This window comes from Mustela nivalis, assembly GCF_964662115.1.
Source record: "Mustela nivalis genome assembly, chromosome: 3".
Classification (NCBI taxonomy): Eukaryota; Metazoa; Chordata; class Mammalia; order Carnivora; family Mustelidae; genus Mustela; species Mustela nivalis.
The window spans coordinates 102,055,015-102,071,480 of NC_139022.1; the positions used below are offsets into that span (position 1 = coordinate 102,055,015).

The 16,466-nt window shown below is 43.5% G+C and overlaps 2 protein-coding genes across 8 annotated transcripts in view; one reads left to right on the forward strand and one right to left on the reverse strand.

Moving 5' to 3' along the window:
* Positions 1 to 6,211, forward strand: part of FGF1 (fibroblast growth factor 1) — a 99,034-nt gene extending 92,823 nt beyond the window's left edge. For all 3 annotated transcript variants that reach the window (XM_082725308.1, XM_082725309.1, XM_082725310.1), the window contains one exon: positions 2,899 to 6,211. In XM_082725308.1, coding sequence (XP_082581434.1) covers positions 2,899 to 3,093 — 195 coding nt within the window. In that variant the 3' untranslated portion in view covers positions 3,094 to 6,211. The remainder of the gene's footprint in view (positions 1 to 2,898) is intronic.
* The window catches only part of LOC309862014 (uncharacterized protein), a 368,153-nt gene that overhangs the window by 114,646 nt on the left and 237,041 nt on the right, over positions 1 to 16,466 (reverse strand). The window lies entirely within an intron of this gene.

Below are 16,466 nucleotides of genomic sequence, written 5' to 3' on the forward strand. Positions count from 1 at the left end.
AATACTGAGGGAGCATCCCCAAATCCAATTTCCTCTAGGCTCCCACCATAGTCCTGGCCATCCCTATACTTCCCCTGAAATATTCAGAGGGTAATCTTAATATATTATATCTGATAATTTATATATTTCTCCACCAATAATGATAAGTTCTAAAATATCTCCGAGCTCTGCCTCACATGTCCAACCAGTTTTAGGTGTTAATCCACCCTGGTACAAATTTTTATGTTTGGGGAAAGGATATGTTATTTTAGAAAATAAGTTTGAAAGACTATATATCAAAATATTAATATAGTTATCTCTAGGGGTGATAACCATCCAATGTTATAATATGTGAATGCCTTTCTTATCCAGATTTTCTACAGTAGGCCTATGCCACCCATATAGTGGGGAAAAAAGAGAGCTAAATATTTAAAAAATCATCTTAAAAATAGTTATGAATCAACTGTTAATCTCCAGGCCCTTGGCATTGTACCAAATGCATAACAACTACTGACAAATCCTGGTGGAGGGACAGAAGAAGTTCCCTGAGGTGGCCTGCTGACTCAGCCTGTGACTCAGCCGCTGTGTGTGTGTCAACTGCTCTAGTGTAACACAGACGTCAGGTGAGGGACGTGGCTGTCCTCAGCTTCGTCACAGAACACAGGCCTGACGCCCACTAAGAGGTGTAATGGGGGACCCTCCCTACACGGGAGTGAGCAACCCACGCAGGTCCACCACTGCCCACCCCCTCCCACACCTGACAATATGCATCGAACACTAATGTCTGGATAAGTTCCTGCAGAGATAGCAAGAGTCACCCTATCAGATATTACCCTTATTTCCCATCTTGTTCTAAAAGGATCCAAAGTGTCTCACCCAGATGTCACTCCACTAGACTACAAATGAATAAGGAGCAGGAGACTTCCTGTTCTAGAGTTCCTTACAAACCAAAGGGAACTTTATGGACTCCTTTCCACACTCTCAAGAAGCAAACGAAAGTCACCACCCAGCTGGAGAGATCCTATCCTTCACAAGACTCTGCGTCGGATGGGTAGATGCAAGGCTGACAAGTTTCCACCTCTTCCCTCAGTGAGGCTTACAGCTACATACACAAACATGCCCATGAATAAAGAATGATGAACAACAAGACTGGAAACCACCAGGAAGGGCATCACCCACCACTGTGAGTGAAGAGATGATACTGAGATCACGTGACTAGGAACTGGCACAAAGTTGATATACAGCCTAAGTATTTTATCTTCAAGTATAACAAATGTATTAGAAAATCCTGATGAAATAGGAAGCCAAACGCCTGGGGTCCTTCTTACCACTTCCTAGCAGATGAATTCCAAATAAAACAGTAATTGTTGGTAGCTATTTTTCAAGTAACTGAACTATTTAATATGTCCTAGTGATCTTTCCTTATTAATAAATTGGCAACTGCACTGGATTCCATTGCATGCGTGCGCCCCTAGCCTCTTCACCAATCACCTTTCCATAAAGATGTAGGTTGCTTCGAGTGTGTTCCCATTATACCTGGTACTGCAACGACCATCCTTGAAAATACCGTTTTATACTTGCTCAACTTCCTACAAATGAAATTGCTGGGTCAAAGGTAATACATATTGCCAGACTACCCTGAGAAAATTGACACCAATTTATCTCACCAACAGTGCACAGAAGTGCCTATGTCCTATGCTCTCACAATACCAAGCATTGCAAATATTTTTGTTCTTTGCAGATATTATAGCCAACCTGTTATATTGTTTTTAACTTGCATTTTCTTGTGAGATTGAATGTTTTCATCAGTTTCTTTCCCACTTCCTTTTATTTTTATTTTTTTTAAGATTTTATTTATTTATTTGACAGACAGAGATCACAAGCAGGAAGAGAGGCTGGCAGAGAGGAGGAAGCAGGCTCCCTGCTGAGCAGAGAGCCCGATGTGGGGCTCGATCCCAGGACCCTGAGATCATGACCTGAGCCGAAGGCAGAGGCTTAACCCACTGAGCCACCCAGGCCCCCCCCCACTTCCTTTTAAAAGCAGGGATAGCATGCCATTTTGCTAACATCAATAGTCTCTATCCATATGGCCTTATCTATGTCCCTCTGTGTGTACATACGTAAAGATATGTGAAAGTATGTTCCATCAACTGTTAGCAGTCCTTATATCAGGGTGGGTGGCTTGGGGGTATTGTTGTTTTTTTTTTTTTTTACTTTCTTCTTTAAACTAAAGTTGTGATTTTTAAAAGTACAATTCTTTTTTTTTTTTTTTTAAAAAAGGACAATTCTTTGTATGAGTAGATATTTTTTATACATAGGAAAAAATAAAGCTATCTTCAGTTTTTAAAGCCTTTAAGTTACAAAATAATGTTTTATGCTTAAGACACATTTTGTGCAAGTGTTTATATCCCAAACAATGTTAACATAAAAATCCTGATATTGTTAGTGAAAGTTGCTAAGATATAAAATTGTTGTCATTTATTTTTCAAGTCCAAACTTAAAAACCCCCACCACATCACAGTTTGGTTTTACCAATTTTGGCCATTTTTCAGGGCCATGTCTATGTGCCAGCCTTTAGAGATGAAAGGCTCAGCTCTGCTTTTGATGTGCTACCGCTGGTCATTCAGGACCTCCCCAGCAGGGAACTCCAGGGTCCTGAGGACAGCAGAAGGAAGGGGAACTTGCAAAAACAGTAAATGAATTTGAAGGCTCACTAAGTGCTGGGTTCTGTTCTAAGTCATTACTATTACCACTTCCCTCAGAAACAGGTCCCATTATAATCTCGCTTTTCCTAAAAAAGAAACCAAAGCACTAAGAGACTCCATAGACTGGCCCCAGGTCACAGTGGCTAGCAGACAGAGAAACCACACTGAAAACCAGTCACTAATAATTCTCCTCTCTCCTGTCTTATCTTTTTAGCAGACACCAAATGAGGAATGTCTGTTCCTGGAAAGGCTGGAAGAAAACCATTACAACACCTACACATCCAAGAAGCACGCCGAGAAGAATTGGTTTGTAGGTCTCAAGAAGAACGGAAGCTGCAAACGCGGTCCTCGGACTCACTATGGCCAGAAAGCGATTCTGTTTCTCCCCCTGCCAGTCTCCTCTGATTAAAGAAATCTCTTCTGGGTGCCGACCACTCCAGAGGAGGCTGAGGGGATCCTCACCCAACTGACCCCAGATTGCTCCCTTGACCATTGGCTGCACTAACCCCTGGCCCACAGAGCCTAACTCTGTAAGCAATGCGCTTCTAAATGCCCCGTTCACTTTCTGCAGAGCCTCTTAGCCCAGTGCAGTTTGGAGCAGAGGGATCAAATTGCTTCTAGGGGCCAACTGGCTGGTCAGTCTGGGTGTGTGGATGTCCAGTTGCCTCCGGGCACCTGCTGTAGGCTGAGCCTCTCAAAGCAAAGGTGTGGCCAATGAAGTGTGTTCAGGGGCCTGCCATGTGGGTCATTAGTAACTGCATACAATTCCCTCTACTGAGTAAACTCTGTTGGTGATTCCCCCAAACATCTCGTATGATGCCCTTTCGTCCTTTCAGTACCCCACATATATTAACAGAGAAGTTTATGACTAGGTTAGGGGAAGGCAGTGTTCCATGAGTGGAAACTGGGACAGAGAAATCAACCCCCCGCCCCAAAGAGAAGGGACTAAAATGGCAAAGGGAGATTGGGTTCTGGTGGACAGCTTAGGAGGATAGGCTCTCAATGCAGAATTAACAAAGAATGGGAGGCTTAGTCACAAGAAAGCAGAACACATCCATAGCTTTGGAAGTCCTTACGATGCCTTGACTTTCCCCAAGATTATTTGGGAGCAGGAAGCCCCAGGATGATGTCAGACAGGCAGCGTAAGAAGTGGGCTCTTGATAAAAGCAAAAACATCCAATGTTGGTAAATTCATTTGGGTCTGGAGTGTGGGAGTGCTGAGCAAGAAAAGAAATGTGGACTGAGGGGATGCTTTCTTAGAAAGAGGTAGATTCCAGAAGTGAGGAGGAAAGAGAGATGGACACCATGACTGGTGCCCAGTCCCCATAAAACAGAGGAACTGGAGTCCCAGGCAAGACTTAAAAATCACAAGCGGACTGGGATCGAGTGTAGATTCTGGGGGCAGTGGGTCTGGGGTGCAGTATGTATTTCTAACATGCCCTGGGGACTGCAGGGGTTGCTGCCCTCTCCCCCACCCCCACTTTATGTAGCAAAGTGCTAAAGCAAAGGAACGTGGCTCACGCCCCAACCCTCTCTAGCCTCCCCCTTAGAAACATACACACCCCGAGACTTCCTGAGCATTTAGGCAGCGTCAGCAGCAGTGACGCTGGTGCGACGGATCATGGATTTAAGGCGCTTTGGCCCAGTGGCTATAAAATACCCATTTAGAAGAGATCCAAAAGCATACTTCAAAAATGTTAAACCCTCACCAACAGCTTTTCTCAAGAGACCATTTGTGTTATGATTACTTGTATAAATATGCTTCCTGCTTAAAGTAAACTTGACCCAAGTGGCTAGCAAATTAGAAACACCATTCATCTCTGACATATGATACTGTTGCCATGTAAAGGCCCTTAATAAGCCATTTACATTTACTGTGAGACTGTATGTTTTAGTCACATTTAAAAATATAGAGCTCAAAGGCAGTTAACTGATTAGCATTCAGCCACTGAGAATAAAATAATAGGCTATGATGTATAAGTTCTTCAATTATCTACTACTTATACTATATTTACCTATAAAAAGAGATTGTACTTTGTTTTTCATTGTGCTATTACCAATTTTCCTTTGAAAGTGGGGACTCTGAAGCAAAGATATAGCTGTGGATAAAAACTGTTGAGAATATTAGCTGACTAAGAAACTGACATGACTAACGGAAAAATAATTCTTTACTAACTGAATTGTCATGTTTATCATGGGGGGAGACAACTTGTGAAAGTTCAAAGCAATAGTACAACTGAGGAACTGAACTAAGTTCACACTGTGGTTCATAATATCATTCTGCATTCAGAACTTTTTGTTTTTGTAACTTGGATAAGACAATTCTATGTTATTTTAGTAAATCCTTACGGGCAAGATGGGGATCGTGCAGTGTGGTTTAACATCTCCTTATTCTGAAGATCTGGCAGAAAAGGGTACCAAGAGAGGAAATCTAAGATATTTATAATGGTCCATAATTTTTAGTGAATGAATCAAATTCAAATATAACACTGGCCAAGAAAAATTAAATGTTGCTAACAGATGAGACGGAAGTCTGTGGTTTCAGAGATCCAAAGCAGTTAGAAGAAACACTACAGTGGCCTCCACAACCTCTGCCCAGTCATTATTCATGCATTCATTCAGTGAATATGTATTTTGTGTCTACTGTGTGCCAGGCACTGTCCTGGGTACCGGAGCCCCTGGAAACCTTGTCTGTCTGGTTCACTGCTGTACTCTCTCCCAGGGCATTATATTTATGATGAAAGACACTGTGGATTCATTTACTTCAGTCAAGTGAAAATGCAGACTGTATAGGTTCCCGCTGAACCATCAGCAAGTCCCAGAAACCCAGGTTCTGGAAGAATTTGCAATGCCCAGTGTAAGATAAACCCCTATCAAGGTGTCAGAGAACATGGCGAGGTAAACCTACTATTTTCAACCATAGAACCACGTCGGCTTCAGGGGCACTGCTTTCAAATTGGGAAAAGAGCCTGTCAGGTCTTATTGGGGCGGGGGTGGGGGGGGGGAGGGTGGTTTGTCAGATGCCCTGCCACAAGAAACATGCTCTAGTTCCTTAAACATGGAGCATTGCTGTTGTGTTCTCTCTCTTCCTTGAGCAAGTCACGTAGCCATCTGCTTGTCACATGCCTCTCGTTTGGATTCATTCTCAGGCCAACTGTTAAGAATTGCCTGACATTCTGTATGAAGCATCAGGAGCATTTATGCTTTTGATTGTTCCCAACATGGAGGTGGTTATTGATCTGTTTCCTTGGGAGGGATGATAATTAGAGCCTCCTCCAGCCAACAGTGTGGACTTATCAAAACCTGACTAGAGCATCAAGTGGTCCTGAAGATCAAGGTCCTTGCTTTGTGTCAGAAGTGACGGAGCCCAACTCCTCAGCCTTGGGGAACGTACTGCCTAAACCAACCGAGCCCATGGGCTACAAAGCAGACCTCTGATGAAGAAGACATCTATCATTTTACATCACTGTTGCTCTTTTTTTTTTTGGCACCTTACAAGTATTAATAAATGTTTCACTAAAAGGTGATAATGTCTCTCTGAGTTTTAAAACAACACAGTCTCTTGTTCCTGTGGAAGGTCTCCCCCATCATCCCCCGTGCACCTGACAGGTATGACTGCTGTGTTTTCTAGACACAGCTTGTCACCAGAGGATACCTTAAAAGCTGACAGGAAAGCTAAGGTAGAAACCTTTTTCATTTTGTTTGGAAACCTAAGGCAATATTAGTGTTCTTCTAGGGATCCATCAGGGAAGTACATTCAAGGGATTTGCCCCCTGAATAGCCAAGTATCATAATTAAGTCAACTGATATTTTTTCTTCAAAGTAAAAATTATGAAAATTTATGCTACTATCATACAGTTGACCAGCTTGTGCTGAGGCAAATGTTCTATGACCCGAAAAAAAAAAAAAAATTAAGGACTTACAACTTGCAGTCAATGGCAAAGGGTGCATCTCTTTCAAGGGCCTAACAAAGGATATTAAGTTTGCCCATCAGATTTTCTGAAATTATTTTCATACTAAGCAGCATCTCTTTAAATAAACTTCTCAATCTTAGGACTCCTTTTTATTTATTTATTTATTTTTAATTATTTATTTGCTTATTATTTATTTTATTTATTTATTTGCAGAGAGACAGAGCATGAACAGGGGAAAGAGCAGAGTGAGAGGGAGAAAAACAAGCAGATTCCCTACTGAGCAAGAAGTCCTAACAAGGGGGCTTGATCCCAGGACCCTGAGATTATGACCTGAGTTAAAGTCAGGCATTAACCAACTGAGCCACTTAGGCTCCCCTAAATCTAGGACTTCTTATTCTTAGGAGAAAGCATACTGTTTCCTAGACAGAATCAGATCACACACACAAACATTCACACACACACACACACTCACTCACACAAGCAGATGTACCTATTAATAATAATGGCTGGGCAGTGTTTGTCCACTCTACCAAATACACACCACCATCAATCACTCCTTTTCCATTTAAAGTCACCTAAACCCAATATTTTCCTACTCTTTGGAGCTTGATCCACAGTAAGAACTACATTTTCTATCACAACCCAGCACATACATATGTATACACACACAACTAAAACAAAAACAGCAGGAAGCTATACACAGACAATGCATTTTTTCCATTACAGTCCATTTAAAAATGCTGGTCAAAGATCCATTAAATTGGGTCACAACATTAATAGGTTACAACCACAATTTTTTGAAAAACACTAGCTCAAAGCAACTGGTCTTCTTCCCAAAGATGAAGAAACCCAATGAGGGATCCTGTATTATGACTTTAGTGTTTTCAAAGACACAGTTTGTTCAAAGACAAGGGGACATCCTGTTACCCAGGAACCATCTGTTCTGAGGGCTTGGTGAATTCTTTTAGTTGGTTTGCTACTAATCATGCATAATGAATGTAATGATGCAGATCCCACAGGCAACCACCGCTTGTTTGCAAAGCCTCCAATGTTTTTAGCAGATTTCTGATGGAAGGGCCCTGAGGACATTGGCCCCCTCCCATCCTTTGAAACCCTCATCACTGTGGAGCCCGAGGGCATTGCCTCCCTAACTCCCACTGTCTTCACTTCATTCCTCCCTCTCACTCCCCCATCCCCAAACTCTTAATTTATAACTATTTCTAAACAAGACTTGAAAAGTAGACACCCAGTAGGAAAAGGTGAGACACCCAGGGTCTCTGAGCATCCTCCCCCGCCTCCATCACTTTCTGACAATGACCCTCTTATCTTCCTACCATAATTCAGTGACAAGATAAACACCACTGCTACTGGAATGCATCTTATACAGGGATTCGAAAATTTTCATCTTGGCTGAACCAAATAAAAAAAAGTAACTCTACACCCTAAATGTTTCGGAGGGTTAGGCTGGCTGAGAATCAGCTTCTTATGGGTGAACTTGACAGCAAAAGGGAAAAGCGTAACTGAAGTCACAGCCTTCCACGTTATCTGAGTGATATCCTAGCTGCCAAGGGATGGGGAGGGGAGTAGAATCCTAACCCTAAATACCCTTGGGTCGCCATTATATTGAGGTATACGGTGATAGTGATACCTCGAAGACGTGCCTTCATGTGCACTTGTACAAATTAACAAAAATGATCTGTAAGGAGCTGTAGTGCAATATAGGAATACTTAAGCCCAACCTAGCCATGGGACTTGTAACTTCTCTTTTTCAAAATCATTAGGCACTTGTTTGACAACCGTTAAAATTGCAATAATGGCTTATGAAAAGTGGCACACCTTCCCACTCCACTCCTCAGACCTGTCCTCCAGCCCCAGAAAGAAACTCCCTTGCTACTGTACATAAAATTTACTCTAAAACCCAGTCAGAGAACTCCAAGCCTGAGATATGGGGATCTGACACAGGGCACTCGGAACCCCAGTGATCCATCGAACATTCTCTCAAGTTATGGGGAAATGCACTAAAATGGCCACCGGGATCTGTCTGTAACACTGTACCCACTCTGTGGTTGACATATTGACCATGACATACTACACTGTTAGCTTTCCACCCCAGTTAGAAAATTAAAAAGAGAAACCAGGTCATACACAGCCTGAGCTGGAGGGTAGGTTTGCTTTATAAAATGCATGTACTGTAGGGCCTAGTTTTGGGGTCTTCTGATGGCTCTGAGAATGTGTGTGATGTGGGAAGGAGGTATTTCCTAAATTGCTTCCTTCCCTCTGAGCTACCCACTGTCACACAGGCTACATTTACACATTCAGCAGCTAAACACTGGTGTCTATTTTATTATGTAAACAAGCAATACCTTACCATGTCCTTGATGTGCTCCTCTATCAGCCTTAATGAAGGGTTGGGCCCTCCTTGTTTGGAAGTGTGTTCAATTTCAGGATTTGGCTCACTTGGTTGCTGTGTCTAGGGATGTAGGTGTAGACACAGAAATGCACATCACTGGGACTTTGGCATTTCCTATCTTCCTGCCTTAAGAGAAATTCTTTTGTTAATCTTACCCAGAGGTAATATAAGAGCAGTTTTACTGATATGCCTTGACCCAGAGCTTTCTCCTCCAAAGTGAGTTACAGGGATGTCTTCATACACTAACATGTTCTGTTTGGATTGTAAAAACAGGACTGTTTGTAGTCTGCAATATCAACTGTGTTGAGAGTTCAGCTGTTCTCTACAGAAGTAAACAGTAAGATCTATGACTTTTTCAAAATATAACACCTGTGGGGGTGCCTGGGTGGCTCAGTCGGCTAAGCATCTGCCTTTGGCTCAGGTCGTGTTCCCGGCATCCTGGGATTGAGTCCCAAGTTAGGCTCCCTGCTCAACAGTGAGTCTGCTTCTTCCTCTCCCTCTGCCTTTCCTCCCTTTGGTCTCACTCCATGTTTACTCCCCCTCTCTCAAATAAATAAAATCTTTGAAAACGAACAAACAAAAAAACACCTCCATTAGGAACCTTGAGTGTGACCTAACACCTGGCAGGTGTTAGGACTGGCTGGATTATTTCTGATATCACAGGACCAAATTGTAAATCCAGGGCAGGTGTGCAGAGGGGACATATGAGAGAGGAATTTGTTTCCCTATCTGTGGTGCCACTGGAATCTGTCATAGAATATTTACCTGAAGAGAAGAAGATAGGTAGGTTTTATAGACTGCTTGAAATTTCATAACTCTCAAGCAACCTGAACATTTGGAAGAGTTTGGCAGGGCTGAGGGCTACCCCATACCGTCGAGTCCTCAAAACAAGCAGCAGGAATATGTTGAAAAGGAAGCACATTTCCTCAATTCCCTCCCTCATTCATTCATTCACTGCTCATTTATTGAACATCTAGCATTGAGTTCGTGAGGGTCAGGTCTGCAAACTGAGACCACACCAGTCATCAGAACACGGAAATTTTAATGGGAAGAATTATTAACTAATAAAGAGGGATTAACTACTGAGGGGGTAAAGAGATCTTGAAGCATACTGGCATAGAAGATGGAGAGAGCAGCTTCTGTCCCAAGGCTAAGGCAAGTACTCAAGGAAGGAAGAAACTTGAGAGAGGGCCTTCTCTCAGGGATGAGATTCAGACTCCTTTCTGCCTTTCCTCCCTTTGGTCTCACTCCATGTTTACTCCCCCTCTCTCAAATAAATAAAATCTTTGAAAACGAACAAACAAAAAAACACCTCCATTAGGAACCCTGAGTGTGACCTGGGAAATGGGGCAGGTGTTAGGACTGGCTGGATTATTTCTGATATCACAGGACCAAATTGTAAATCCAGGCAAAGGGGTGTCTGTGGCCCAAGGATGGAGGTGGATCTCACTGGAGCGCTTCAAGGAGTTTCCCAAGTGGCAGTGGCAAGCGTCCTTGGAAGCAGCCTGTGGCCTGGCCCAGCCAGGGGGACTCACTTCACTGGAGGTTCGCGCTGGAAGCTGACCGCTGGCCACTGTGCCTCGGGAGCAAGAAGAAAAGCACAAGAACCCCAAAGACAACCCTTCAAGTGTCCCTCCGGTGCCCTCTGCTGACAAAGCCAAAGCTGCATCAGCTGGCAAAGGAGAAATATCATCGTCAGGGTCCAGCTGCAGCACGACAAAAGGAGACAAAGAGGGATGGATCACGAGCAGACAGGCAGTCAACTGACAACCTGCACAACCGTGATTTAGATACGCAGTGAAAAAAAATCACTGCTCTCTGAGCCTCTCTGAAGACCATCACATATGTTCAAGGTCCTTCCTTGAGATATTAAGTAATTTGCTATTTTATTTTATTTTATTTTATTAGGGAAATAATAAGGTCACTTGTTTTTTTTTTTTTTTAAAGATTTTATTTATTTATTTATTTGTCAGAGAGAGAGAGTGAGTGTGGGAGAACACAAGCAGGCAGAGCGGCAGGCAGAGGCAGCAGGCAGAGGCAGAGAGAGAAGCAGGCTCCCCACTGAGCAAGGAGCCCGATGCGGGCTCCTGAGCCGAAGGCAGTGGCTTAACCAACTGAGCCACCCAGGTGTCCCAGGTCACTTGTTATTTTAAAGCAACTGCAACCAATGCAATATAGACAGAGAGAAGAAGCTAGTTCCGGAATCACACCAGCAGAGTTGGGATCCTGGCTCCTTTGCTTACTGACCTGGTCATGTTGGGCACGTGACATAATCTAGCTGTCCTCTATGTCCTCCTCCAAAGAGTGAGGATCCAAACAGTATCGGCCTCACAGGCTTGGTGAGAGCAACTGAGATGGAGGCACGCAAGTACTTTTCACACAGTATGTGGCGTACAAAAAGGATCGAATAAACGCTTGCAATTGTTTTATAATAAATATAAATTGTACATAGTATAAGATGGGGCTAAAAATGATCTTTTAGAATCTCCATTCAGGTTCCCAGAGATTGTTTTCATGGACCCACATTTAGAAAGATCTTGCTTTTAATCAGTTCATTTAAAAAAGATATAAATTAGGGTGTGTGGGTAGCTCAGTAGGTTATGGGTCTAACTTCAGCTCAGGTCATGATCCCAGCATCCTGGGATCAAGCCCCGCACTGGGCTCCCTGCTCAGTGGGAAGTCTGCTTCTCCTTCTCCTTCTGCCTTTCTCCCTGTCTGTGCTCTCTCTCTCGTTCTCTCTCCCTCTCAAATAGAAAAAATATTTTTTAAAAATAAAATTTTTTTTAAAAAATATTTTTAAAAACCACCCAGACTCAGTCGGTTGACCATCCAACTCTTGCTTTCAGCTCAGGTCATGATCTCAGGGTGTTGGGATAGAGCCCCGTGATGGGCTCTGCATGCAGAGTGGAGTCTGCTGGTCTTTCTCCCTCTGCTCCTCCCTTTGTACTCTCTCCCTACCTCTGTCTCTCTCTCAAATAAATAAAATCTGTAAAAAAAAAAAAAAAGGATAAAAGTCTAGATCATCTCCAAGCTTGCTTTTACATGGCACATCTTAAGTGAAATCTTACAAATTAAAAAAAAAAAAAAGTATGTGGAAGATAACACAGGAGTAGTAAGGGAAAGACATGTGCAAAAACACAGCTGAAGAAACTGTGTGTTTGGTTAGAAGATTCTTTTTTTAAGATTTTATTTATTTATAAGAGAGAGAGAGAATGTGAGCACACATGCAAGCACACAAGCAGGCAGAGGTGGAGAGAGAAGGAGTCTCCCTGCCAAGCAAGGAACCTGATGCGGGACTTGATCCCAGGACCCTGGCATCATGACCTAAGCTGAAGGCAGCAGCTTAACTGACTGAGCCACCTAGGCGCCCCTGGTAAAGGATTTAAAATGAGTTGTCTTCGGGACGCCTAGGTAGCTCAGAGGGTTGGGCCGCTGCCTTCGGCTCAGGTCATAATCTCGGGGTCCTGGGATCGAGTCCTGCATCGGGCTCTCTGCTCAGCAGGGAGCCTGCTTCTCTCTCTCTCTCTTTCTCTCTGCCAGCTTCTCTGCCTACTTGTGATCTCTCTCTGTCAAATAAATAAATAAAATCTTAAAAAAAAAATGAGTTGTCTTCACTCTCTTCAGCTAGTTCAAGGGTGATTTTGGTTTTCTTTCTCTGCTGGTCAAAATGAGAATAGGTACAGGGAACTTAACAAGGAAGGAGTTTTGGTTCAGCATAAAGGAAAAAAAAAAAAAACTTGTTACAACTATAGCCATTTCAACTGTGGCTGAAAGACACCCATGGTTAGCAGCTGGTATCTGCCACTCCCAGAGACTTTCGCGCAGACACTGCCTGGATACCTGTGGTAGAGTCTGACACATCACCCACGTCTCCCTCCCAAGACGAAGCCATCAGCAACCTTCAGGAATGGCCTAAATGAAGACACCTGCCTTACTCAAGGGCACACCCCCGAGGCAGTCTGCATAGGGTATACCTGCCCGGCTCCTTTGCTTCAACACCAGACAGCTCTCAAGGATCATTTCAGCTTCAGACCTTCTCAAAACATCGACTGAAGCTCCTACCAAGACTGCCTCACTTCTCCTTCTGCCCTATCCTGCTTCCTTCTCTCCCACAGAAGTGGATCCCCAAATGCCTAATAAACTGCCAGCAGATGAATCTTCACCTCACTGTCTGCCTCTCAGAAAGCCCAGCCTGTGATGAAACCTGCCCAGGATGCTAGGGGCAGGGCTCTGAGCAGGATAACTGCAAAGGACCCCACAGCCCCATGACTTGACAAGCCACTGGGCATCTGAAGCTGCACACTCTAAGTCTACAAAGCTCTGATCTGTGTCCACTGCATGCAATCTGTACAGATGATTCTCAAGAGAAATCTTAGCCTTCTTTCGTTATTGTCTGATCTATGGCTGGCCTCAACTCACTAATGAGGGGCACCTGTTGAGTCATTACGTTGTTGATTGAAGCACTTGTGAAGTCTTTCAACAACTATTTATCAGGGCCCAGAAATACACCAAGCCTGGTGAAGGCACAGTGCACAAAAGAGCTCTTTTCTGGAGCTTATATTCTAGTGAGGAGAAACATATCAACCTACTTCCCAAACTTCAGTCATTTGCATACCGCTTCCAAAATGTTTACCTGTGTCTCCATTGCCTGATCACAATACTTCTACTTCCTCCGGCTTATGGATGGTGGATTCACAGTTTTACTGACCTTAGGCCCAATCTCACAAAAGGATAAGCTATGAGTATATTCATATTTTTTCTAATACACATTAAACTAAACATATAACTAAAATTTAAAAAAATGAACACCTGCAAATCATTTGTGCCATATGTGTACCATACTTAAAGAAGCAATTTATACAAAGGATCACACAGAGACATGTAAAACCGCAAGTGTGACAAATGCTTATAATGAGAAGTATCCAGGGTCCTCAGAATATATAACAGGGCGATTTAACTTATTTAAGGGCTTCCCCTAAGGAAGTGAGCTAATAAATGAAAGAAGAGTTAGAAATCGCAAGGTAAAGAGGTAGAGTGTGTGTTGTGAAGAACATTCCAGATAGAGGCAGCAGCATATATTAAGGCCCTGTGGCAGGAGGGAACACAACACCAATGAGGCTCAAGTGTGGTGACCAAAGGGCAGGGAGCATGTGGAGAACTGAGGCTAGCTGGCAAAGTAGAGGCCAGTGATGGAAAAGGGAAGTTAGGTGGATTCCATTCTCCAACATCTGTAGATAACCAAGTTGAAGCTATATATACATAATCATTCTCTTTCCCTCTTTCTCTCCCCCACAGAACTGAATTTTAACACTTCTCTAGACCCTCTGCCAAAGGACACAAATAAGCAGCATCGATATGCAAGTTTCTGGCCTGGGACTGTGAAATATATTCCAGACTTGAAACTTTGGGGGCTGAGGTTACATTTGCTAAATATTTAGACCTTTCCCCCAGGCTTTTATTCATTCCATCCAGCAGGTGGAGTACAGGGAAATGCTTTTGGTTTCCAACAAATCCCCTCATATCGAAAAAGGAAGAGCAAGGTTTGCCAGCACAGTCAAGGGTGAGAGATAGAACAAGGAAGCAGTGATTGTGTATTTGAGCCTCATTCATATGGAAAACATGAGCTAATTAGCTTCTTACTGCTACGCTTCCAGGGATTCTGAATTTGACGTTTCTGTCCAAGTTTGGGGAGCTATGCTATTAATCAGTCCAAAAACAAATGAAGTGGCTTAAAAAGAATCACATAACCAAAACCCACATCCTTCATAAGATTAAAAAAAAAAAAAAAAAAAAAAAAACCACAGAGAGGCAACTTGGAAACTCTTCAGACATGATGCCAGTTTCAGGGTTTGGGGGGGATTTGGCTGGTTGACGGAGATGTCTTAATCTGGGGATGAAAATAGAGAACACAAACATATTTACACAGCTCTAATGAGGAAAACTCAACAGACCACATTGCCCTGTAGAAAGTGGGCTCTTAGAGTCCTACAGCCAAACAGTGACCTTGTGGGAAAAACAAAGAACTCAAAGGACAGAAAGTGAACAGAGACAGAATAGGTTATTTTGGGCACTCCAGATTCTTTAAGAAACATGACCAACTCTATATAATAACTATTCTGAATTGATCTCATTCCTTTTTCTGGAAGACAAGGAGACCTGCCTTCTTGACAACCAAACAAAGAAGACAGTTCCTGAGTCTCTGCTGTGGAGGAGGTTATTGAAACAGACGTGGGGGAAGAGGAGAGAAAAAGGGTCTACTGAGGACTCCGACACTCAGCTGGGGGATGTCATTTATAAACAAAACCGTCAAAACGCAACCTAAGAGAGCACGGAACAAAATGCATGCGGGGTGCTCCAAGAGCACGGGTGGAAGGAAAAATTCTTCTCTGGGGGAGTTAGTGAAAAGCTTTCCAGAGGAGGTGATGTCTGACCTGTGTCAGAAGAGATGAGCAGGTGTCTCCCAGGCAGGGAAGGAAGCAGGAAAAGTGGGGGGACCATGGGGCAATGGTGCAGAAGGAAGCAGGATGATAGAGTCTCACCTCACTCACAGATTAGGAACGAGAAAGCCCACTTACAAAGAGGAGTCAGTCCCCCATGGTCAAGCTCAGTCCTGAAAAGCCCCTAGATGAACATACCATATCTCAGTGAAGAACCGGCATGCATTTGGGGGACCCATATTGTATGAACCCCGTGAAAAATTAAGCCCTGTAATCACCTTCAGCCAGCCAGGTGCTCCCAGTACAAGAGGCCTGGAAAACCAGGACAGCAGCAGACTCTTGCTCCCCTTGGGAGCACACAGGCGCAGGAGTAGAATGTCAGGCAGATCCCCCACAGTATTTACTGTTATCTTTCATCTTCCTCCCTCCCCCACGCTCTCTCTCTCCTGAGCTGATAAAGTGGATTTCTTTTATGTTAACTCTGTGTGTGGGATGTCACTTTCCTTCCAGGCACAGGGCACAAGCTGGGAGTGACCCAGCACCACTATTCAGTAGGTTATGGGGAAGATGAAATGAGCTACACAGTGTAGACTGCACAGGACACCACTTGGTGCAAGGTAAGTGTTCGACTCTTACTGCTATGATCATCACTCCAATCAGAGGAGACGGCACACGTGAGGACACAGAATGACAGAGGAGTATGTTGTGTTCAGAGGATGGAGAGCAGCATAGCCAGCCAAAGGTGAAGCTGATAAGGGAGGCTTTGGGGGATCTGTGAACATTCTTTCTTGCAGGACTAGGCTTAAATTCTATCTTTGGGCCAGAAGAAACCAATGGAGACATTCTGCAGGTAGGTCATACTTCCACATTTACGTTAAACTAAGATAGCTCTTGCTGTTGTGTGAAAAAGAAGATGGGGAAAACTCATCAGAAAGCTACTGTAAGAGTGTGGTCTTGGGGGGCACCTGGGTGGCTTAGTCAGTTAAGCATCCCACTCTGGGTTTCACCTCAGATTATGATC